Source organism: Dendropsophus ebraccatus, chromosome 5, assembly GCF_027789765.1.
Source record: "Dendropsophus ebraccatus isolate aDenEbr1 chromosome 5, aDenEbr1.pat, whole genome shotgun sequence".
NCBI lineage: Eukaryota > Metazoa > Chordata > Amphibia > Anura > Hylidae > Dendropsophus > Dendropsophus ebraccatus.
This window is the reverse complement of record NC_091458.1, coordinates 152,200,664-152,226,021: the sequence shown is the minus strand read 5'-3', so window position 1 is coordinate 152,226,021 and position 25,358 is coordinate 152,200,664. Positions and strand designations below refer to the sequence as shown.

The window sequence follows — 25,358 nt, the reverse complement described above, 5'->3', positions numbered from 1 at the left end:
GTGTGAATCACCCCCCTTTTTCCAATGTTATAAATAAAAATAAACAAACATGTTTGCTATCGCCGCGTGCGTAATTGCCCGAACTATTAATTAATCACATTCCTGATCTCGCAGGGTAAACAGCGTAAGCGCAAAAAAATCCCAAAGTGCAAAACTGCGCATTTTTGATCGCATCAAATCCAGAAAAATCGTAATAAAAAGTGATAAAAAAGTTGCATATGCGCAATCAAGGTACCGATAGAAAGAACACATCATGGCGCAAAAAATGACACCTCACACAGCCCCATAGACCAAAGGATAAAAGCGCTATAAGCCTGGGAATGGAGCGATTTTAAGAAACGTATATTTGTTAACAATGGTTTGAATTTTTTACCGGCCATCAGATAATATAAAAGTTATACATGTTATATATCGTTGTAATCGTAACGACTTGAGGAACATGCATAACAAGTCAGTTTTACCCCAGGGCCAAATACCCTCCAAAAAAAGAAATGCGTTTTTTTTCTATTTCACCACACCTTGATTTTCCCTGGTTTCGCAGTGTACTTTATGAAAAAATTCAGCCGTCATTGCAAAGTACAATTAGTGACGCAAAAAATAAGGGCTCATGTGGGTTTCTAGGTAAAAAAAAAATGCAAGTGCTATGGCCTTTTAAGCACAAGGAGGAAAAAACGAAAATGCGAAAATTAAAAATTGGCCCGGTCCTCTAAGGGTTAAGGCCATGCTCACATGGTGTATAACACTGGCTGTTCTGTGACCCGGCCAGATCACAGAACGACTAAAGATCATCCAGGCCGGTACAGCAGTAGCGGCCGGATGATCTTGATTTCTGCTGAATTCGGATGTGGGCGCTCCCATGTACAGCCGTGATTTATACAAAACATACATTGTGTGAACATGGCCTAAATCTTCAAGTTACTGTACAGACACGGCCAAAGATGATGCCGGGAACTCCAATGTGGTTCCATAGCCCATCATTCGTATATATGGACTGTGTACAAAACGTGTAAATGCCCCCTTAGATGCGTGAGCTGAACAATTTACATTTCTACCTATATAAAAATAAGTGTCCGGCATTTCCATCCCTATCACTGCTTGCCTCCTCCTCCTCCTGCATTTGATTGACAACCTCTATGCCGTGTGTTGTAGGAAATGCCGGGCACTTGTTTCACATCCTGTTCCAGTTAACACATCAAAGCTGACAAAAAAAAAAAAAAAAACTGCAGATACAGGAGACGCCAGCTTGTGGTGTCTACTGCAGAGACCAGTGTAAAAAAAAAAGAAAAAAAAGGAAAGTTTCAAGATTATGTGGATGTAAATGCAATTTTCTGATAAATGGGTTAAAGGGGAAAAAAAAATTGTGTCAGAAAGTTATACAGATTTGTATATCACGTCTATTTAAAAAAAAATCTCCAGTACTTATCAGCTGCTGTATGTCCCGCAGGAAGTGGGGTATTCTTTCCAGTCTGACACAGTGCCCTCTGCTGCCACCTGTGTCCATGTCAGGAACTGTCCAGAGCAGGAGAGGTTTTCTATGGGGATTTGCTGCTGCTCTGGACAGTTCCTGACATAGACAGAGGTGGCAGCAGAGAGCACTGTGTCAGACTGGAAAGAATACACCACTTCCCGCAGGACATACAGCAGCTAAGAAGTACTGGAAGAATAAAAAAAAAAAAAATTCAATAGAAGTAAATTACAAATCTGTGTAAACTCAGACACCAGTTAATGTAAAAGATTTTTTTCCCCAGAAAAATATATGTATACATGTAAATGTATATTTTTAGGGAGCAAATACGCCAATCTCTTGGGATCTGCCCACCCTGCCTAATGACATAACACTCTCGAGTCATACTGAAATATTTTTTCACGTCCTATAGCGGCTTCAGATCAGCGGTTACAGACGTATGTTTACAAAAGAACGGACAGGCCAGCAACTTGACTGTTCCACAATGGTCACACTTCCTCCTCTGCTATCCGCCCTGGAAATACTTGAGAGGCCATATCTGGTAACTAGCTACATTCCAGAGAATACACAGCGTAATCCGGAGTCTCAGGAGTCTTTGAGCAGCGGTTGAGGATACGGTCTTTTTTTGCTTGTATACATAACCCGGCCATTAAAAGAGACTTCTCCCCCCCAAAAAAAGTGTCTGCTCAGCCTAAAACAGCTGTCGTCCTGCAGCACGGCCTCAACGTCTTTGTGATCTTCCAGCAAGAACCCTCTAATTCAAACCGCACAGTAAATTCCAGGGCCCGGGCTGATGTATGGGATGTCAGAATTATGCAAGCTCTGCTGTTCCGTTACAGATGAGGACGGGCCGACGCGGGGTAGAATTAGAAAACGTCCGCAACACTTACTTCTGTTTGGCGAGTTCCACAAGGTGGCAGAGGATTTAGATAATCGCTTGTTGATTATTGAGTCTACATGCCTGGGGAGGTTTACGGCGGACACTGAGCATCTATTTACAGCTAAAATTTAAGGAAAAAAAACAAAAAAAAACACAGCACAATACAATAAGTATCTGAATATTATACAAGCCTTCTAACCTACATGCAACTAAACGTATAGTAATTTAGCCTTATTAACATGCATGTACGGCTCGGCTCTATGTTATTTTCTAATAATAGACAGCTCTGGCGCTAATTATTTAAAGGGGAAACCATAAAATCCGCCCTGTCCAATCCTGACATTTTTTTAAAGAATATCCACAGACGTTAGATTGTCGTTGCCAGAGATATAGAAACAGATATATCAGATTAAGCGCTGGTTACAGGCAAGGCGTTAGTGCTGTTATTTACCCCCTTTATGTCCTGGAGAGTTCTGGTTTAAAGCGCCCGCCCACGACCATCGCTGCTGGCGGATCTCGGCCCAGGTCTTCTTGGTGGCACGGTTGACTGCCGCCTCGTATTTCTCCTAAGAATCAAACAATATGATAAAATCACAAACATGGGTAGGTGATGGAGTCGTTTCTGGAAAAATCTGATACAGTCTGAAGTTAAAGGGGAAGTCCGGCGAAAATTTTTATCAAAGTAAAAATACACTTATTTTGGGAAATGCTTATAAAAGTGCTTTTTCCCCTGCACTTACTACTGCATCAAGGCTTCACTTCCTGGATAACATGGTGATGTCACTTCCTGGATAACATGGTGATGTCACTTCCTGGATAACATGGTGATGTCACTTCCTGGATAACATGGTGATGTCACAATCCGACTCCCAGAGCTGTGCGGGCTGTGGCTGCTTGAGAGGATGATGGCAGAGGGATGCTCAGTGTCCCTCTAGTGCCCTGTGTCCCCTGCCATCATCCTCTTCAGCAGCCACAGCCCGCACAGCTCTGGGAGTCGGGTTGTGACATCACCATGTTATCCAGGAAGTGACATCACCATGTTATCCAGGAAGTGACATCACCATGTTATCCAGGAAGTGAAGCCTTGATGCAGTAGTAAGTGCAGGGAAAAAAAAAGCACTTTATAAGCATTTCCCGTAATAAGTGTATATTGGGGATTTGTATAACTGTTGGGGGGCAATAAAATACTTTAATAAAAATATTTGCCGAACTTCTCCTTTAAATGTTTTCAGTGACGAGAAAACCTTTTGTAATCTAATGTTTATATATCCTAAAATATATTTAGTTACTACATGAACTAATAGGATATCAGATAGTTGTTTCCATTATGGTTCTAAAGAATGAAATACAAGCATACCGTGTTAGTCCGAAAATAAGACAAGGTCTTATAATATTTACTGCATACTGTAAGTTGCCCTGTAGTTAGGACTCCATACTATATACCTACCTCCTCCCCTCTGTAGTTCTTCCCCCATTGTTAACCTTCCTCCCCCATACAGTATAGACCCCCCCTCTGCAGTAGCCCCACCACCACCACGTAGGTAGTCCCCATACTGTATACCTCCCTCCCCCCTCTGAAGTTCTTCGCCATACTGTATACATCCCCCCTCTGCAGTAGGGCCCTCCATTATGTATACTGTTTCCCCATACTATATCTTCCTCCCTTCCTCTGTAGTTGTTTCTCCATACTGTAACCCCCCTGCAGTAAGCCCCCCTATACTGTATAATTCCCCCCTCTATAGTAGTTTCTTCATACTGTAACCCCCCCCCCCCCCTGCAGTAAGGCCCCCCATACTGTATACCTCCCCCCTCTGTAGTTAGGCCTCCATACTGTATAATCCCCCCCCTGTAGTTGTTTCTCCATACTGTAACCCCCTCCCTGCAGTAAGGCCCCCCATACTGTAACTCCCTCCCCCCTCTGTAGTTAGGCCTCCATACTGTATACCTCCCCCCTCTGTAGTTCGACCTCCATACTGTATACCTCCCCCTGTAGTTAGGCCTTCATACTGTATACCCCCCTCGTCAGGTAATCCCCATACTGTATACCTCCCTCCCCCCTCTGTAGTTAGCCCATATACCCTCTGTCCCCCATCTTTAATGCCCCCTACTGTGCATCTTCTTACCCCTCCTCCCTCCCCTGCAGCAGGTGGGGGCGGAGCATAACAAGTCCGGCCCTGATATGGTGATGCTTAGCACCCAGTGTCAGGGATCTGGTCAGCTGACTGTAACTAGGGCTTATATTTGGCACAGGGCTTATATTTGGCACAGGGCTTATATTTGGCGCAGGGCTTATATTTTAAGCCTACTCCAAGCAGCCTCCAGAATTAAACTAGGTCTTATTTTCTGAGAAACACGTTAGCGTAACCCACTACAATGAGAGTGTTATTATAGACTGTAGAAGTGTATGCCGCTTCCCTGTTGTCATCATAAAGTCTGATATGACAACGATTTGCAAAGTTCTGCCGTACAACATTCAGACGGCCTGAGGCCAATAATCAGATGTCGGCCGATAATCCCTTATTACACGATAAGACGGCAGCTGACGGACAATGGTTTATTTTTTATGTCTGAACGGCCTGATCAGTCCTTTGTATAGAGAACCCATATCCCCCTCATTTCTACAACACTAGTGGGAAAATCAAAGTCTATAGAACATGCTTGTCTGCACGGATCTTGTCTGCACGGATCTCTTCCCTGCAGGTAATGACGTTGCTGAGTTTTCATAGATTTCTCAAAGTAATAAAGTCGGTTATATTGCACGTGTAACTACAAGTTTATGACAAGCTGCCTGGGATGTCAGGTCCATGCAGATCATATGTCAATAAATGTGAATGCTGCATCTTCCTATAATCCTTAAAGGGGTTATCCAGTGCTACAAAACATGGCCACTTTCTTTCAGAGACAACACAACTAGTCTCCAGTTCAGGTGCGGTTTGCAATTAAGCTCCATTCACTTCAATGGAACTGAGCAGCAAAACCCCGCCAAAGCTGGAGACAAGAGTGGTGCTGTCTCTGGACGAAAGTGGCCATGTTTTTGTAGCGCTGGATAACCCCTTTAGGGTCAGTTCACACGTACAGACTCGCAGCATAAATCTGGCTGCGAGTCTGTCAGGTCCTGGCAGTTCACTGTCACAACATACGCGCAGCGGTCGGAACGACCACTGCGTGTATGTAGTTCTGCCGGCCCCTTAACCCTTTCGGCTCCCGCTGCTGCCGCCGCCCACTGTGTCTGTATACATTACCTGTCCTCTTTGCACAGGGTCCCAGCGTACTGCTCTCCTGCCCGGCCAATCAGTGGCTGCGTCTGGGTAACACACTATATATGAGCGCTGATCTGCTAGATCGGCACTTGTTTACCGAGCCGATTACACGGCCCGATAATCGTTTAGCAAGGGCTGCACGGACATCATTAGTGTTGTCCGTGCAGTCCTTGCCCAAACAGTTAATACTTTACCTGTTCCTACTCTTCTTCTGCTTTCTGTATGCTACCGACTAGAGATGAGCGAACCGGAACCCGGACGTTGGGCATTTGATTAGCGGGGGCTGCTGAAGTTGGATAAAGCTCTAAGGTTGTCTGGAAAACATGGATACAGCCAATGACTATATCCATGATTTCCCCATAGCCTTAGGGCTTTATCCAACTTCAGCAGCCACCGCTAATCAAATGCCGAACGTTCGGGTGCGAATCGACTCGAGCATGCTCCAGGTTCGCTCATCTCTACTCCCGACACCATACGTGGCATCTTCAGAGTGACCTGTCTGAGCAGCGATCCCAGCCAATGATTGGCTGTGGGGCCTGTCAGCTCAGACAGGTCGCTCTAAAGCTGCAGCACGCGGTGCCAGGACGCATACGAAGAGCGGGAGCGTGGATAGGTGGATGATGATCTTAGGTCAGGACCCAAAGAAACGTACAGCTGATGATCGTTTGATCGGCTGGTCGTTGTCTCCATTACACGGAGCGATAATCGGCCAATTATGGCTTTGTGTAATAGGGCCCTTAGGTCCCCTTCACACGTCTGTGGCCGTTTATACGGCCAGGAAACGCTCCTCAGGAAGCCTTTCAGGAGGTTTCTGCAGGAGCAAATAAACACTTAACAACTGCGGCCTGCAGTGGTGACCTCCTCCGGCTTCTCCCTAGATCTTCGGACTTTGCAAGCGCACAAGTGATATGAGAGAGGGGCCTTTTGTGACAGGAGGTATAGTGCTGCCTCCGGCCAAAAGAGTGGTTGACAGGGTCAAGAGCCAACGGCTCCCAGCCCTGTTAAACACAGCTTCACATTTAACTTTACACGCTCCTGATTAGGATTGTGTACAGTTAAACAACCCGCATCAGCACCAAGCAAAGCATCCAGAATGTCCTATAATTTCTGGGCCTATTTCCCGACACGGACACCTTTCAGGAAAATTCCTGAAGGGTGTCCATGCCCAATTAATCCCTATAGGTCAGGAAATCTATCCTGATTAGAAATCCATATAGATTTTCCTGAAGTATGAAGAAGGCCTTAAACATTGTGTGTTCCTAATGCATTGAGATGGCTGCTCCTCATTGACGTACCTTATTTTTCTCATACTTTAACCTCTGCCGTTCCTCCAGTATGACCCTTTTCCTCTCGGCCTTGAGTCTCTGTTCTTCCAGCCTTTTTCTCCTGTCTTGTAATTGTTTTTCTCTGAGTTGCTTTGCCTTTTCCTCTTTCTCGAGCCACACATTCTTCTTGGCAGCTGGAGGTAATTATAAAGTTGGGTTATAAATCTTGCTTGGGCTGCATGACAAGGAGAATCAGCACAATGACTAACCAAACACCGTATGATAGAAATATATACTCAATATAATAATCAGATTGGTCCTGTCATGGACTCCCTTTTACAAAAATCTAACCTGCTCTAATGTACCCATAGGGGGATGCTCTACAGTCATCAGCATCACTACTAAGTGTTGCCTGAGGGGTGGAGCTTTGCAACCAGGGATGTAGCCCCGCCCCCAGTGCTCCAAACAGCGTAGTTTACATAATACTAAAGAACATTATTAAACAAAAACACTGAGGATGAAGGTAAGAAAACCACCTTCATTCTCAGCATCCCCAGCTCTACAGGAACATAGCAGCAGGTTAGTCTGTTTTCCAGTAAAGTAAGCCATTCACATAAAAATTTAATAAAGCCCCATATCAAAGAATAACTATCCTGATTTTATCAGGAGACAATGCTCTTTGTTATGCAACAATTCAGTCAGCATAATGTCACTGTGTGGTTACAGAAATTTTGATGCTGTTTGACAGGAGAGCTGACCGTACAATGCGAGCACCCCCAAGATTCTCTGCTTCTGAATAAGGATGTGCAGCAGCTGTGGAATTTAGCCCGCTCAGGAAATCAGTGACTGCAGCAGTGTCCCACCCCAGTCACTGAATGGCTCAGTGGGGCATTGTGACATAGCAGGAGGGTGATATGAAGATGTTGACGGGGGCCAGGAGCGGGAATGTGGCATTGCACAGGCACCGGGATGGGTAAATATAACTTCTTTATTACATTCTCCCCTCCCCCTCCTTCGGACTCCATTATTTAATGTCTCTTCTATTCCTACATCCTGTGGCGTCTGTCGGGTGACATTGGGGACTGCAGAGATGCAGGGGGCACCGCCTTAAAGTTCTGCAGTAGCTTTAGATCAATGATTATGGGCCGACATAAAAACATTATAAAGAATCTGATCGATAGCTCTGATCCGGTGATCTCACAAGCTTTGGACACACGCCAGAGAGCTGGGCTATCCATGCTTCACTTAAACACGGCCTGCTATTAAAAACAACCACACCGTACCAGGTTTATGCTGCACGTAACAAAAGCACAAAGCACAATCATTGCTAGAAAATGCACGGCACCAGGAAAAAAAAAAAAAAAAAAATCTAATAAAATAGTAATAAAAAATCAAAAACATACAAAAATGAAAAAAATGTAGGAGGGCACTCACCAATAAAAAAATATTATTTATTAATTTCTTTCTTAAAAACCCCATAGCAGGACAAGCAGCTTGTACGGCTATGGCATTTTATCTGCGTTTTTATCGGTGAGTGCCCTCTACATTTTTCTCTTTTTTGTATGGATACCTATTCCGCAATATTGCATATCTGGTATTTCCATGCAAACTCATATTACTGGAAAAACCCTCACTAAGAAAATTCATCTGCCTATATCTCAGTAGTGCCGATAACTCTGATCAGGTGACCTCACAAGCTTTGCTAGAAAACGCGCAGCACCAGGAATAAAATCTAATAAAATAGTAATAATAAAAAAAAAAAACATACAAAAAAAGAGAAAAATGTAGAGGGCACTCACAAATAAAAAATTATTCTTTATTCATTACTTTCTTAAAAACGGCATAGCAGGACAAGAAGGAGAGCAGACGCCTAAGGCGTCTGCTCTCCTGCTTGTCCTGCTATGGCGTTTTTAAGAAATAAATAAAGAATATGTTTTTATTGGTGAGTGCCTCCTACATTTTTCTCTTTTTTGTATGGTAATTCGACGCAAACTCGTATTACTGGAAAAATCTTCACTAAGAAAATTCATCTGCCTATATCTCAGTAGTACCGGTAGCTGTATCTCCTCGGCATATAAAAAAAAAAAAAATCAACAAACAACAACTTGTAAAGTGATTCAACTAGCATTGCTCGCATCACCTCCCTTCCTAGCAGTAACGTAAGATTGCAGCTCAATGAGCCGGGAGAGAAGACAAGTGACTGTCATGTTTCACTAGCTCAGTGCCTTAATATTCAGAACACGAGTTCCTAGTCATCATCTATCCCATCTTACTGAATAATCAGGGCCGACTCACGGTGACTGATTCACATATTAGAGTGACTGTTCCCTCTGGGCACTGCTGCTATTACTCTATACACAACGTGAAGGAATACCATGGGGTCGCTTACTAAATTGCATTTACTCGCACCTGTGGTTTCCAAAGAAACTGGAAACTTTAAAGAGGCGCTGTCACATTTTTTTTTCCCTTAAAGAAATCAACAGGGGTTGTGCTGGCAAGCAGTTTTGCAATAAAACACTTTTTTTTTTATTTTTTTTATGTTTAAAGGGAATCTGTCACTAGATTTATTCCACCTTAACAGTGACAGAAATGCTGAACAGATCGGTGTGTTACTTGTATAATGTTGTTCAGCTGTTCTCCAAATATGCAGGAGAATAGGATTCTTGCCCCACCCTTTGTCCTACCTTCCAGCTGCTGATTGACAGCTGAATGCCTATACACAGCATGGATAGATAATTCCCTATAAGCAGCTGGTGTGGGCGGAGTTTGCTGCTTCTCATGAATATCCAGGACTACTGGGCTCATGCACATAATGGAGAGGTGTCCATGTTATTCAGGAGGAGATCTCTGATTCAGCTGCACAGAACAGTCACCTTGTTCAGCTTCTCTGTCACTAGTTTATGCTACCCTTGTGGTCTATGCCCCCTTCCTGTTAAAAAAAACAACAACAAACAAACACAGGAAGTCCCAGTCCTCTGCGCACTCACAGACATGGCTAGGCATTGACTGACAGACATTCCTCAGTGTGCAGACAGCCGCACAAGTCTTCACTGCACATGTGTATAGATGCTACGCATCCACATTCAGTAGCAGAGAATCCTGGGGGTGCTTGCATTGTATGGTCAGCTCTCCTGTCACACAGCACCAGACATTATACTGACTGAATTCTTACATAATACAGAGCATTGTCTCCTGGTAAACTGGAATTAGCAAAAGTTAATTATACAATTATCCTAAGTTATTGCCCTCAGTTGATATACAACCTGCATGATGGACAGGTGTCTCTGCTTGTGTGAGCGACTAACGACGGGGACTTCCTGTGTTTGGTCACTTTTTTTTTTTTGAACACAGAAAAGACCAAATATCAGTACACAGGGATCATGGAGCCTACTGGTAGACCTATTATTATTATTATAAATTGATCGACCTAGATTATTATTAATGTAATTAATAATAATATTTGTATGCTGTCCATTCAATTTCAATGTAGTTATTGTAAATCTGCATTTCTTACACTCTGCCACGCCCTAGATCGTAATATAATAGAAATATTCTGCACTCGCTGCTACATAATAGGACGGTGCTACATGAATAATATTTGGGTTGAGTAAGAGGTGAAGACGAGAGACTTTGCATCCTGATGTGTCTGGAAGACGTGAAATATTGATGCTGTTTCGCCTCCGCTACAGATGAAATATTTATGCGTCTGGCCTGTCGGTTTTCCTGGCAAGGGCAAATTTCACGCATTGTGATGGGTGAGACGAAGGCTCTAGCGCGCCGCCATGGTGCTGGTAACAAGTACAATTGACTGCCGCATTTAACTCACCCAGATACTTGGCCCTCTCTTCCCTCCTCTCCTTCGCTTGCTTCTGCCGTTGTTCTGCTTTCTGGGTGTCTGTGAAGGAATTCAGAAAAAGGCTCTAATACAAGGCATAGGGAACCCTGGCTCTCCAGCTGCTGAAAACTACAACTCCCAGCATGTCTAATGGGAGTTGTAGTCTTGCAACAGCTGGAGAGACAAGGTCTCCTGCCCCTGCTCTAGTACATACTATGGATGGACAGTACAACATCTCCCCAGCAGTGACAGGTGTGTATCCTGTTCGGCTATTCTGGCCACCATTTTGCCAATGTTACTCCGCTAGGGTGGGATTTCAGAATAAGATACACATACGTCACCGCAGGGGAAGGAATATGAATATTCATTAGAAGACGTGGCTAATTTGCCTATTACAGGTTGTTATGCATCATTAGCCCTATGTATGTGCGGAGCTTCTATTAGTTTCCCCTTTAAAACACAAGAAAAAAAAGACGATATTCAAAACGTAAAATCAGACGTGTCAAAAGTATCCAGTGTCGAGTATTCAAATCTGGGACATTTACGGTGAATCCGCAGGATAAGCCGTAGATATCCAACAGGGACCCAAACCATTGTGAGATCAAGGGTCTCCTGGCTGCGTGCCGTTTTAGGCTATGTTCACACAACGATTTTCAATATAAATATTAAATATAAATCTAACCTGCTGTTATGTTCCTATAGGCAGGAGACAATGAGGAACAAAGGTCATTTCCTCACCTTTACCCTCAGTGCTATTTTGCAGAGGGCCACCTGAATATCCTTGCAGAGCGACAGGCGGATCCCTGCTCCAAGGACTGCAGTACCGCCCCACCCCCCAGTGCACCAACCCACCTAATTCACATACTCATAAAACATAAGGTATAAGAAAAAGTGAGTGCCGAGGATGAAGGTAACAAAACTACCTTCTTTGTCAGTAACTCATGTCCTATAGAAACATAACAATAGGTTACAACCATCTAACCTGCTGATCTCTCTGTATCGCACTGTAACGCATGGGGCGCTGAGGATGAAGGTACGTTCCTTATCTCCATCCTCGGCACCGTTACCGCGTAGTTAGCAGTTTATTTCCGTATGCTGTTTAAGTGTTTTGGTGCACTGGGGGTAGGAATACCACCCCACACTCCATCAATCTGCTACCGATTGCACCGCCGGCCCGCTCTGGTGATATTCATTAGAAGGAATGTGCTAGCCGAGTGCGGAGCCATTCACTGGGGGGCGGTGCACCTAATTAGCATAAGGATTCAACTGCTAACTACACCCAAATAGGCCCAAAATACTATGATAATATGGGAGGAATTTATCAATGGTTCCTCCAGAAAACTAGTTGACAGCATTGCAAAAATCTGCAGCTTTTTAAAAAATTTCACACAATGCTCTCAAATTTTTGTGCACAAGAAAAGTTGCACATTTTTGAGCAATTATGACAATTACACACCAAAAAAAATCCTTCTTGCTTTATTCCATAAGTGGCGCTTTACAGAAAAGGGAAGACAACAGCACCGTGCTGCGTGGGCAGGACAGCTGTTTTGCGGGTAAATCAGCATCCTCTGTATGGCCATAACGAATGGGTTACCGACACAACCAATGTTCTAACCACTTATGGAATAAAGCAAGAAGGATCGTTTAAATTTAAATTGGGTGAGTGCCGCTCATTTCTTTCTTCTACATTATACATATGGACTGTCTCTATGCATAGCTGACCACCACCAAATCTTGCACACAAGATTGTATATCGTGTCTGGATTACTGGATAGATCTTAAGCAACCACTGATAAATTCCCCAGGTGTGAATACAGCTTTAGGCTATGTTCACACAACATAAAAACATTGAACGTTATTTGGCACTCAAAACAATGGGCGCTGTGGGCAGTGAAAATTGCAATAAAATCAATGCACAGCAGCTGGAAATAATTGACACGCTTGTTATTTCGACGGCCGCATCAAACAACGTTGTTCAATACATTGTGTGAACGACAGCCGTTGTTTGCACTGACTTCAATGCAACCCATTTCACTATAAAAAAAAACAGCCTTTCTTGTCATAAGACGTACGTTGTGTGAACGTTCTGTAGATGCAATCTGTGTCCGGACTGTGTCAGGTGCATTCATTACACACCTGTAGAAAAAAATAAATAGGCGGCACTCACCAAATTACAGTTGAAACAATCCTTCTTGCTTTATTCCATGTAAGTGGCGTTTTACAGAAAAGGGAAGACAACAGCACCGTGCTGTGTGGGAAGGACAACTGTTTCGCGGGTAAATCTGCATCCTCTGGTCCTGCTGGTAACACATTCTGTATGGCCATACAATGTTCTACCCACTTATGGAATAAAGCAAGGAGGAGTGTTTCAACTTAAATTGGGTGAGTGCCGCTCATTTCTTTCTTCTACATTATACATATGGACGGTCTCTATGCATAGCTGAGCACCACCAAATCTTGCACATAAGACTGTATATCGTATCTGGATTACTGGATAGATCACTAACTAGTCTGACAGCAGCGGTGCCGTCTCTTCTCCTCAGCTATCATTCATTATGATGCCATGAGCTCTGTAACTCTTAAATCTCCACAGTACTGTACATCATAATGAATGATGATGCCGGGAGTATCGGGGTGCCGTCTGTTGCATACAGACTATATGAACGTATGAATGTGGCCCTAGGCTGAAAAACAAGGCCAGCTGTATCACTAGACCGGCAGGATGAAAACCAAATAGTAATTGCTAAGGGGTCCTCATGGTAGAAACAGATCCACTCTAAACAACTATCAGAGGTGGGTTATGGGGCCCACCTAGTTGTTTCTGTTTGGGTGTAACAGCCGGAGTAGGAGACTGGGCAGCGGGGGAAGAAGTCCCATCAGGTTTTACTATCTGCTGTTCTTTTGGAGAAGACCTGGGACTCTCGGCCACATGTGATGTGCTCGGTCTCTCAGTCTGTGGTAAAGAACTGTGATCGTCAGTGGGTAATCTTGGTCCCTCCTCCACGGATTCTGTTTTTGAAGATAAAGTGGGTCCTTCAGCTGACTGTGCTGCTGCATCAAGTCCAGAAGTCTGTTGGGAGAGTTGGCTGTTAGTCACCGGTAAGGAGCTGGCGGCTTCCGCTTCTGGCCGTCCACTGGCTTGCCGAGAGTCCGAGCTGTGCGTGGCCTCTGCTGGTGGTTGTACATTCTCCTCTGTTGTTGCTTCAACACCTACAAAATATAGAAAGATAATAACATAAGAACCTCAAATGAATACAGATCAATACATTGGACATACAGACTAGAGATGAGCGCAACGGGAGCTCGGGTCCCATCGTTCGGTATGTGATTACCGGTGGCTCAAGAAGCAGGATGCAGCTCTAGGGAGTCTGGGGGAAAAAAAATATAGTGTCCAATTTTTTCCTTGACTCCCTAGGGCTGCATCCAACTTCTTCAACCACCGGTATGCATATAGCATCAGTGATACGTCCGTTTTTGTGCAAAAGGGAGGGCAATAAAGGGCCACTGGGGAATAGTGATGAGCGAACATCCCGATGTTCGGTTCGGAGCCCGAACACGAACATTAAAAAAAATGATCATGATCGGTTCATGTTCGCCAAACATTCACAAACAAATAATAAACATACGGTAGAAGCGTACGATACGGTCTACGTACATGCGTACGGATTATCAGACGCAAAGCGTAAATTACACAGTTGCGTACGCATTTAGGGGGAGATTTATCAAACATGGTGTAAAGTGAAACTGGCTCAGTTGCCCCTAGCAACCAATCAGATTCCACTCTTCATTTTCCAAAGAGTCTGTGAGGAATGAAAGGTGGAATCTGATTGGTTGCCGGGGGCGACTGAGCCAGTTTCACTTTACACCATGGTTGATAAATCTCCCACTTCATTTGCGTACACAGGGATAAATTTAACAAACATGGTGTAAAGTGAACCTGGCTCCGTTGCCCCTAACAACCAATCAGATTCCACCTTTCATTCCTCACAGACTCTTCGGAAAATGAAAGGTGGAATCTGATTGGTTGCTGGGCAGCTGAGCCCGTTTGACTTTACACCATGTTTGATAAACTCCCCCACAGTTGCGCACGTTTTGGTCTAGAGTTACGTACTTGCGTACAGATTACCAGCCGCAAAGCATAAATTACTCAATTGCGTACGTTTGAGAGTTCGAATATGTTCGAAAATGATGATTATAACCAACAAATTGTTTGTGATCGACGAACACGAACAATTGGCGCCAGGTTCATACGAACATGTTCACTCCTCACTACTGGTGAAGACAGCCTAGGGGTTGCCGGACGATGCATCAGTAAATACAGACAGGATATAGATGGTGCATCCGTATGTCATCAGCTTTAATAAAAACAGACCCATCGACTTGTATTGGAGCCTCTATTCTGCAAAAGCGGATTGTAAAAGAACGAAACAGCGGCAAAAAAACAGATAAGCAGATGAGTGGATGATCACACAAAAGTCAATAGGTTCTTTTCTGTCTATAAATCGGGATCCTAATTTATGAACCGAAAAAAACTGATGAGTGGAGGAGACCTAAGGGGGCATTCACACATTCCGTGATTACAAACATCCGTGATTACAAGAATTCGGAATCCCCGGTATCATGATTCATGAGGATACCTGAAGCTCTTAAAAAGTTTAAATCTTTGCGTTACGACTGCGTCAGTACAGTAGTGCGAAGATATAAACTGATCTGGAGCTCTCGGCGTCATAATAAATCATGATGCCAGTATAGCACATTGTCGGTATATATGGACCTTGCACAGAATATGTGAATGCCCCCTTGACAGATCCACTTTAAGGCTATGTTCACACTGCGTAAGAGACCGGCCGTTCCGTGATCCCGGCCAGGTCACGGAACGCCCAATCTCTGGCCGGATCATCTCGGCTGGTACTTAAGTACCGGCCGAATGATCTTTTCGGCCGCAGAGCTCTGATGCGGGCGCCTCAGCGGGCGCCCGCATCAGAGCTTCCCATAGCGCCGGAGCCCCTCGCTTCACTGTGTGAACTGACAGGGCTTTCTGTGGCCGTAATTCACTGAATTCCGGATGCAGAAAACTGACAAATCAGTTATTTGCGGCCCCATATGAGATCCCGGCCGGAGCGTATACGATGTGTATGCGCTCCGGCCGGGATCCCATAAAGAAACAGGCATTGTTCCACCGCGCCAAAAGTACGGCCGTTGTTGCCATCGGCAACAACGGCCGTACTTTTACGTAGTGTGAACATAGCCTAAGCAGTAACAGAAATTGCTGAAAATGTTGATTTTTCTGACTATACATAATGACAAATGCTTCTATACAGATTTATAGAAAGTTTTCTCCTAGCTTGTACCATTGCTATCAATTGATGTTATTATGCTGGCAAATTTTCAAAGATTCTCTCTTTAATCTTTCCCAAGACTACAGCCAACTCATAAAATATAATGCATCTTTGAATTAATAATCCACATGCTATTTATTGCACTTAAAGCAGACCTGTCACAGGGTTTTAGCTGGTTAAACTAAGTGCACGTTTGTCTTCGGTTTCCCAGTCGGGTTTCACACGTATCTTACGTTTACAAATCGAGCCCTCCAGTGCAGACATGGCTTTCCTTTTTTTGCTTAATATAGAAATAAGCTCTAAAAACCCAGAGGGTGTTCTCCCTGGATGCAAAAGCCCAGCTATGTACATCTCACTGCTTGTCTGCATCACCCCTGTTCTCACTTCTATCTGCCTTCACTAGGCTTTCTCTGAAGTATTTCTCTTCCTGGACCTTAAAAGGGATTGTTCACAGAATTATGGAGCCAGAAATTGCCAGAGATTTGTAATTTACTTCTCTTAAAAAAGTCTTCAGTCTTCCAGTACCTTATCAGCTGCAGTATGTCCTGCAGGAAGTGGTGTATTCTCTCCAGTCTGCTCTAGACAGTTCCTGATATGTACAGAGGTGGCAGCAGAGAGCACTTAGTCAGACTGGAGAAAATACACCACTTCCTGCAGGACATACAGCAGCTGTAAATTCAAAGTCTATAAAACTTTCTGAAACCGTTTGATTTGAAAGAAAAATATTTTCGCCGGAGTACCACTTTAAGAATCTGCAGTTAGGGATATTGACTTCTCAACATCTCAACAGAAACCGATAGGATAACGGCCCTTGGGATCCTGAGTTGCGCTGCCATGTCTCCACAGCACTCTGAGATTTATAAGCGGGAACCCTGTGGGTGCAGTTCAGGATTCCAGCGGTTATTATACTATAGGATACTGTTCAAACATTCTCCGTAGTTGTAGAGGTTGTGGATTTATTGAACATATTATTGTTTTTTTTTCTGTGCCGTCTTTATTACATAGGCGCAAAGGGAAATCGGGTTTGCTGTGTCCATTATAACCTATGGAGGGAGGAGCGGTTGAGGGGGATAAGAGAGCAGGGAGAGGAGAGAAGCAGCTGTGTAGTTTGGAGACTGGGCACATAAATTGCTGGATTCACAGGTCAGAAAGGTCAGTGCTTATCTGGGAGCTTGGTGAGAGAAGATTGCAGGATGTTGTGCTGTGCAGGGCTGCCTTTTCGCCTCTCCATGCTCACTCATCCCCCTCGACTCCTCCATAGACCATAATGGATATAGAAATCCTGCTTCTTCTGAAGTGAGGGGGGAGGTAGGAAAAGAGCTTTTCGAGTACATTGGTGCATTGGTTCCATATCTGGAAGGAAAGCCCCCTTGAACCATGTTTGAGGTTAGGATGGGGTAAATACTATGAGAATAGTGATGAAATGTCTCATACTGCAGCTTTAAGTTGTCATACCTCTGTGAAATTTTACACTAACTTCCTAGATTAACAAGGGGTTGTTCACAAAAAAAAAAAAAAAAATTCAAACAAACTGGTGCCAGAAAGTACAAGAAATTTGTAATTTACTTCTATTAAAAACTCTCAAGCCTTGAAGTACTTATCAGCTGCTGTATGTGCTGCAGGAAGTGGTGCATTCTTTCCAATCTGTCATAGTGCTCTCTGCTGCCACCTCAGTCCATGTCAGGAACTGTCCAGAGCAGCAGCAAATCCCCATAGAAATCCTCTCCTGCTGTGGACAGTTTCTGACATGGACAGAGGTGGCAGCAGAGAGCACTGTGTCAGACTGGAGAGAATACACCACTTCCTGCAGGACATACAGCAGCCGATAAGTAATGGAAGGGGAGATCACCAGCCAAACAAAAACGTATAGTAATATGACGTCTGGAATTCCCTGCTCCCCCTGTACATGTGGTATGTTCATCATGCAAGTTATATATCAAATGAGGACAATTAACTTATTGTTATTGTTCGGTCAGTATAATGTCACAGTGCGACAGGAGAGCTGACCATACAATCCAAGCACCCCCAGAATTCTCGGCTACTGAATGTAGACACGCAGCAGCTGTTTACATGCACAGTGAAGACTTGTCCTGTTGTGTGTGTGTGCGTTCAGGAATGGCTGTCAATCAATAAGAAGTCATATCTTTGAATGAGCAAAGGACGGGGACTTCCTGTATTTGGTCTCTTTCTGAATGAAGAAAAGGCCAAATATCTGTACAGAGGTTGCATGGGTCACAGTCTGACAGGAAAGGAGACACCTAGTGGCCATATGTATAGTGTTTATTTAAAACTGATTTTTTTTTTTAGAGAGAGAGTATATAGCAAAACTACTGGCAATCACAAGCCCTGCTGACTTCTTAAAAAAATAAATAAATAAATTGTGACACTGTTTCTTTAAAGATTTTAAGAAACGTTGTGATTGGGTTTATAAGGCAAATATGCCATTATCTGCATTCAAAAAGACTTTCCTCTGGTCCCCCCCTCCCTCCTCTCTCTCATCCACTGCTCATTATCAGGAAATCTCAACTCTCTTAGGGCGAGTTCACACTACGGAATTCTCACGGACAATGTCCGCGGAATTCCGTCAGCTGTCCGCCCGCACATCTGGGCGCCTTTCCGCCGGCCCCATAGACACCATTGTATGGGCCGGCGTATTCCGCTATACGCTGAAAGAAGTGTCATGTCACTTCTTTTAGCGGATCGCAGAATGCGCCGGCCCATAGAATGGTGTCTATGGAGCCGGCGGAAAAGCGCGTGCCCGTGCGGGCGGACAGCTGACGGAATTCCGCGGACATTGTCCGCGAGAATTCCGTAGTGTGAACCCGCCCTTACATCAGTCAGGCCCTGTGTAACCTATGGAGAGGGGAGGAGGGAGATTAGTCACCAGCAGAGAACAAAGGATTACACAGCGGAACCTGTGTGAAAGTCAGTATTTAGAGGTCAGAGAGGTCGGTGGAGATAGCCTGTGATGTAGCTGTAATTTAACTCTTTGTTGTCCTGTTTTGTTGCCTCATCTCCCTCCACCCCTCCCCTCTCCATAGAGAACCATGAAGACAGGGGGGGAGAGGTTCAAAACTGCTTTTTCATGATAAAAATGCATTTTTCGGCTAATAAACCCAATTACAAAGTTACGTAAAATCGCCCGTACTATTGATTTATGCAAAAAAAAAAAATAATTAAACAACAGTGACACTTTAAGGAAAAAAATAGGAAAAAAAAAAGAGTAGTTATTAAAAAAAAAAATTTCGTATAGGATTTGTATTGGTTCAGATGAGTATGAAAACCTTAGTTGTGGACACCCTGCCGAATCCGGTAACATGTACTGCAGGGGTTAATTTCCTATGGAAACAGCTGATCCGATAGCAGCCAGTAGTGTCTCATGTCCCTCTGACTATGACCCGACCCATCGAAAACAATCGAGCCGGAGAATATTTTTAGTTCTTGTAGAGCAGGAAGAACAAATGTGTTATAACCTAAGTGCAAAAACTCCTCTCCAGTCACATGAGGCACAGCGGACGATGGTCGGCAGGAATGACTCAATATAGAAACTCAAGTACAGTATTACTATACACAGCGGACTTAAAGGGGTAGTTCACAAAAAAAATAAAAAATCTTTCATATTAATTGGTGTCAGAGATTTGTCATCATTTACTTCTATAAAAAAAAAAAAAAAATTTAAATCTTCCAGTACTTATCAGCTGCTGTATGCCCTACAGGTCATACAGCAGCTGATAAGTAGCGGAAGACCGGAAATTTTTGTTTTAATAGAAATAAATTACAAATCTCTGACACTTTCTGGCACCAGTTAATTTAAAAGGATTTTTATCTATCATACTTCCATATTTGATGTGTGATTGAGAGCTTGTAAATCTGATTACCCAGCATGCACTATGGGTCTATTTCCCTGTAGCTGCATGGAACAGTAATAGGTCAATTTCCTGTAATTTCACTATATGATAATAATAAAAAAAAAAGTTATGTCCATAAACCCTGAAGTGGTTCCCTGCCTCTCCATTCATCTCTATGGGACTGACATGGACAAGCATGGCAGTACCACAGGCTGAATGAAGCGGCAGTGGGCATGTGTGGCACCTATTGCATGTTCACAGGTCCTATGTGTGGCCAGCTTACTCCATTCCTTTGGGTATAGTCCCCCCTCCCCCTCCTATTCTATTGTGGGAAGTGCCCACTACAGCTGCCCTGTGCATTATCCCCTACAGCTGCTGCCCAGCACTGCCAGCAATGCTGCACCTGTCAGCTGACAGGCTGTCTGGGGCTCAGCCCTGGTCAGAGGACCTGCCAGCTGTCGGGAGACTCGCCCATACAATTATCAATATGTTTCCATTTGAGATATAAAACCCTTTAAGGATCCATTTTTTCTTAATCAGTTTGACGCCAAGGAACAAACTACACCTGGTACTATGTACATCTGTATGTAATGGAGGCCGATCAGCCGGAGTCTGGTTGGTTCTTGTGGGCAATTGCTGCACTGTTCATCTGTACAAGGTGTCATACATCTCCCCTTAGTATAGTGTGTAGGAAAACCCGACATATTTACACCCCTGTGCACACCAGAAACCGACATATTTACACCCCTGTGCACAAGAGAACCCTACACATTTACACCCCTGTGCACACAAAAACACAGCATATTTACACCCCTGTGCACAGGAGAACCCTGACACATTTACACCCCTGTGCACAGGAGAACCCTACCCATTTACACCCCTGTGCACAGGAGAACCTGACACATTTACACCCCTGTGCACACAGAAACACTGCAAATTTACACCCACGTGTACAGGAGAACCTGACACATTTACACCCACGTGTACAGGAGAACCCGACACATTTACACCCCTGTGCACACCAGAACCCTACACATTTACACCCCTGTGCACACCAGAACCCTACACATTTACACCCCTGTGCACACCAGAACCATACACATTTACACCCCTGTGCACACGAGACCCTACACATTTACACCCATGTGCACACCAGAACCCTACACATTTACACCCCTGTGCACACCAGAACCCTACCCATTTACACCCCTGTGCACACCAGACCCTACACATTTACACCCATGTGCACACCAGAACCCTACACATTTACACCCCTGTGCACACCAGAACCCTACCCATTTACACCCCTGTGCACACCAGAACCCTACCCATTTACACCCCGTGCACAGGAGAACCCTACCCATTTACACCCATGTGCACACCAGAACCCTACACATTTACACCCCTGTGCACACCAGAACCCTACACATTTACACCCCTGTGCACACCAGAACCCTACACATTTACACCCCTGTGCACACCAGAACCCTACACATTTACACCCACGTGCACACCAGAACCCTACACATTTACACCCCTGTGCACAGGAGAACCCTACACATTTACACCCATGTGCACACCAGAACCCTACACATTTACACCCCTGTGCACAGGAGAACCCTACCCATTTACACCCCTGTGCACAGGAGAACCCTACACATTTACACCCCTGTGCACAGGAGAACCCTACACATTTACACCCATGTGCACACCAGAACCCTACACATTTACACCCCTATGCACACCAGAACCCTACACATTTACACCCCTATGCACACCACAACCCTACACATTTACACCCCTGTGCACAGGAGAACCCTACACATTTACACCCCTGTGCACACCACAACCCTACACATTTACACCGATGTGCACACCAGAACCCTACACATTTACACCCCTGTGCACAGGAGAACCCTACACATTTACACCCCTGTGCACACCAGAACCCTACACATTTACACCCATGTGCACAGGAGAACCCTACACATTTACACCCCTGTGCACAGGAAAACCCTACACATTTACACCCCTGTGCACACTGTGAATTGCTGCAGTTTTAAACACGCCAATAATCACACTCCAAAATCACAGCAAGTAAAACTGCGGGGGTCGGTTTTGCCGCATGGTAACTGGCCTTGTATTACACTAGTGCTTGATGTGAACCCGGCCATAGAAGAATGTGTGTCACAGGGGGAATGCCAACCATGTCACAGGATCATATTCTAGTCCCTGACCACCACTAATTTCCGGAATGAACGGACGGCCGACACCCTTTTGCTTCCACTTGAATGTCTCTTCTTAGAGCGTCACAGGTTTGTTTGTAACAAAGTGTCAGTGAGTTTTATGGCTCCTGTTCTAGAATCCTTGGAAATGAAGTATCAATGCAAGTCATGCAGGTGCGGAAATAGTAGGGGATGTTCACACACGTTGGAGTTTCATTGTTTTAAAGGGGAACTAACAGCAGGTTAGATGTATCCAACCAGCTGATATGTCCCTATTGCACAGGAGATGCTGAGGAGAAAGGTCTTTTATACTTTATATACATATATATAGTGCACAGGTAAACACTTGCTTCAAGCAGCCGTAGCCCAAAACCTCAACTCTGTGACTGATTTATAATAATGTGTAGTCTGCAATACTTTTCTAGGAAATTACAAAATAGACAAAGATGTGGGGCACTCACCCTGTCTTCAGGATTGACTTTATTTAGTACATCTAAGGGAGGGGAAGACAGGTGGACTTAGTGGGCACACACGACCCCGGGATGGTGCACACACGCTAGTCCACCTGTCCTCCCCTCCCTTGGATGTATTAAATAAAGTCAAGAAAGTCAAGCCTGAAGACTAGGTGAGTGCTTCAAATCTTTGTCTATTTTATGATACGCCAGTTACTATATCGTTTATTGAGAACACCTCGACCAACAGAATTCCTCCTATACAGCCGCGTCCTACCGCGGTGTAGTGGTGCCGACTATATCACGTCCACTTTTCTAGGAAAGCCGCACATCGGGGAGATGCCCATTCTTGAAAACAAATTACAGAGTATGGGCCCTATTACAGGGAACGATAACCGGCCCTATCCGGCCCATTATCGCTCCGTGTAATAAACACAGCGATCAGCCGATGACAACGATCATCAGCTGATCGTTAATATAAGTTTGGTCCTATAAGTGTCACACATCACTACAAGCAACAGCGGTGTGCGACCGGCAGGCGGAAAATTTGCAAAGTGCATAGATTACCTATCCATGGTCCAGGGCTCCTCCTGCTCTCTGCTTCTCCCTGGGTCCTGCACGCTGCAGCTTCAGAGCGAGGGACCCGGAGAGAAGCGGACCGCAGAGCAGCCAGGAAGCGTGGATAGGTAATGTATGCAGTTTAAGCAAGGGCTGCAAGGACATCGGTAACGATGTCCATGCAGCCCTTGCTAAACGATTATCAGGCCATGTAACAGGCCCAGTAAACGAGTTCCAATCTAGCAGATTGGTGCTCGTTTACAGTTATTATCGGGCCATATTAGGCACACACTAAATATTCTAGAAACTCATTTTGCAGAAACATCCATCCATCCATCCTTTTCTCCATATATACCTAATAGTCAGTGCCGTCCATCCAGTCTTGGAGTCAGATGACATAAGAGCCCAGGCAGTCTGACCTTGCAGAGCGTCCAGCTGCCAGCAGCCATCAGAAGACAGGGGAGGCTCCGTCCAGCCAACCATAGAACTAGAATTACCACGTGGCTGCCAGCTCAGAGCCCGGGACGGCAGACGGACGCTGAATAAATGATCAGATTATAAAGCCCAAAGGAGAAGCTTCACGGACAGAACCGCTGGGCCTTGTATAGGAGACAAGCAACGAAACTGGTAGCACAAAAATAGGAAAGATTTCCTGCCAGAAGCCATTACACATATTCAGTAGAGGCAACCTGCATTGTAAACTGCTTTGAGATCAACAATACTTCATTGTCTTCAGGAGTGGAATACTGGATGGGGCACAGGGGGGCATCACCTGCTGGAGTTACATGGATTTACACCATTACTATTATTTGCAGAAAAGTAAACAAAAAAAAAAAATTAATAAAAATAACACTGCAACAAAGTGGTGTCCTTCTGCTATATGGATCTGGGAAGGTCTGATAAGATATTTTTTACTGTATTGTCAAATAAAAATAATAGGCTGGAATAGGAATACACTGAATGCTAAACAGTCAAAGTCAAGTTGAAGACTTCAGAAGAGATGGATTTAGGGGTGGTGATTTCTAACAGCCTTAAAGGGGCTATCCAACGCTACAAAAACACGGCCACTTTCTTTCAGAGACAGCACCACTTTTGTCTCCAGGTCAGGTGGGGTTTGCAATTAAGCTTCATTCACTTCAATGGAACCAAGTTACAAAACCTGCAGCCAAACTGGAGACTAGAGTGGTGCTGTCTCTGGAAGAAAGTGGCCATCAGAAGCAAATATTACTTTACTAAAAGAGTAGTAGATGCTTGGATCAAACTTCCAGCAGAGGTGGTTGGGAAATCTACAACAACAGAATGTAAACCTGCCTGGGATAGACATATATCTATCCTAAGGTGATAAGAAGGGGAATACTTAGACGGAGCAGCGGGCTTTTTACTGCTGACAATCTTCTATGCACTTACACTAATGATTTGCACCATCAATTTGATTTCTACCAATGACATTTAGACCTTATACATAGAATCAGTCTTTAATTATGTATAAAATGTATATCTGCCTATATACTGGCCATGCAGCATAAGAGGAAAAAGAAGAGGACAAAGCCAGGAGAGATTAGTGGTCCTGCACGGCCGCCTGACTACACACAGATTCAGAAGCCGAGCCGGGGGAGAATGATGAAGAGCGGCGGGAAGATTATACACAGAGACCACCCCGGGAAGTCTCATTCACACACAATGGATCACGTGGCTGTGAGGACAACCATGTCCCATCTCTGTGCCCGCACCCCCTGGGTTATATACTGCCCTTAGCTAATGCTGGAAGAATGCGGCCACTAATCACTCCGATAGAGAAAGCCTTGGCCCAAGTATACGGCAGACATTTTACTGTGAAAAATATAGTGCAGACTTAAGACGAACCAGAAACTTTGAATTTTCCAAGTCATATGAAAAATAAAGACTTAAAGTGTCACTGTCAATTTTTTTTTTTTATATATATATATAGAAATCAATAGTCCAGGCGATTTTAAGACACTTTGTAATTGGGTTTATTAGCCGAAAAATGAATTTTTATTATGAAAAAGCAGTTTGAAGCTCTCCCCCCTGTCTTCATGGTTCTCTATGGAGAGGGGAGGGGTGGAGGGAGACGAGGCACCAAAACAGGACAACAAAGAGTTACAGTTACATCTCCTCTGAAGTCAGCACTGACCTCTGAATACCGGCTTTCACACAGCTCCCACTGTGTAATCCTTTGTTTTCTGCTGGCGACTAATCTCCCCCCTTCCCCC

The 25,358-nt window shown here is 44.4% G+C and overlaps 1 protein-coding gene across 5 annotated transcripts in view; it reads right to left on the bottom strand.

The window, feature by feature from the left end:
• Positions 1-25,358, bottom strand: part of MAP7D1 (MAP7 domain containing 1) — a 65,056-nt gene that overhangs the window by 16,933 nt on the left and 22,765 nt on the right. For 3 of the 5 annotated variants that reach the window (XM_069971671.1, XM_069971668.1, XM_069971669.1), the window contains exons 2-6: positions 13,517-13,915; positions 10,697-10,765; positions 6,901-7,064; positions 2,797-2,911; positions 2,356-2,466 (exon numbers count right to left, since the gene is read on the bottom strand). In XM_069971671.1, coding sequence (XP_069827772.1) covers positions 2,356-2,466; positions 2,797-2,911; positions 6,901-7,064; positions 10,697-10,765; positions 13,517-13,915 — 858 coding nt within the window. The remainder of the gene's footprint in view (positions 1-2,355; positions 2,467-2,796; positions 2,912-6,900; positions 7,065-10,696; positions 10,766-13,516; positions 13,916-25,358) is intronic. The other 2 variants (XM_069971672.1, XM_069971673.1) reach the window with 1 other exon arrangement.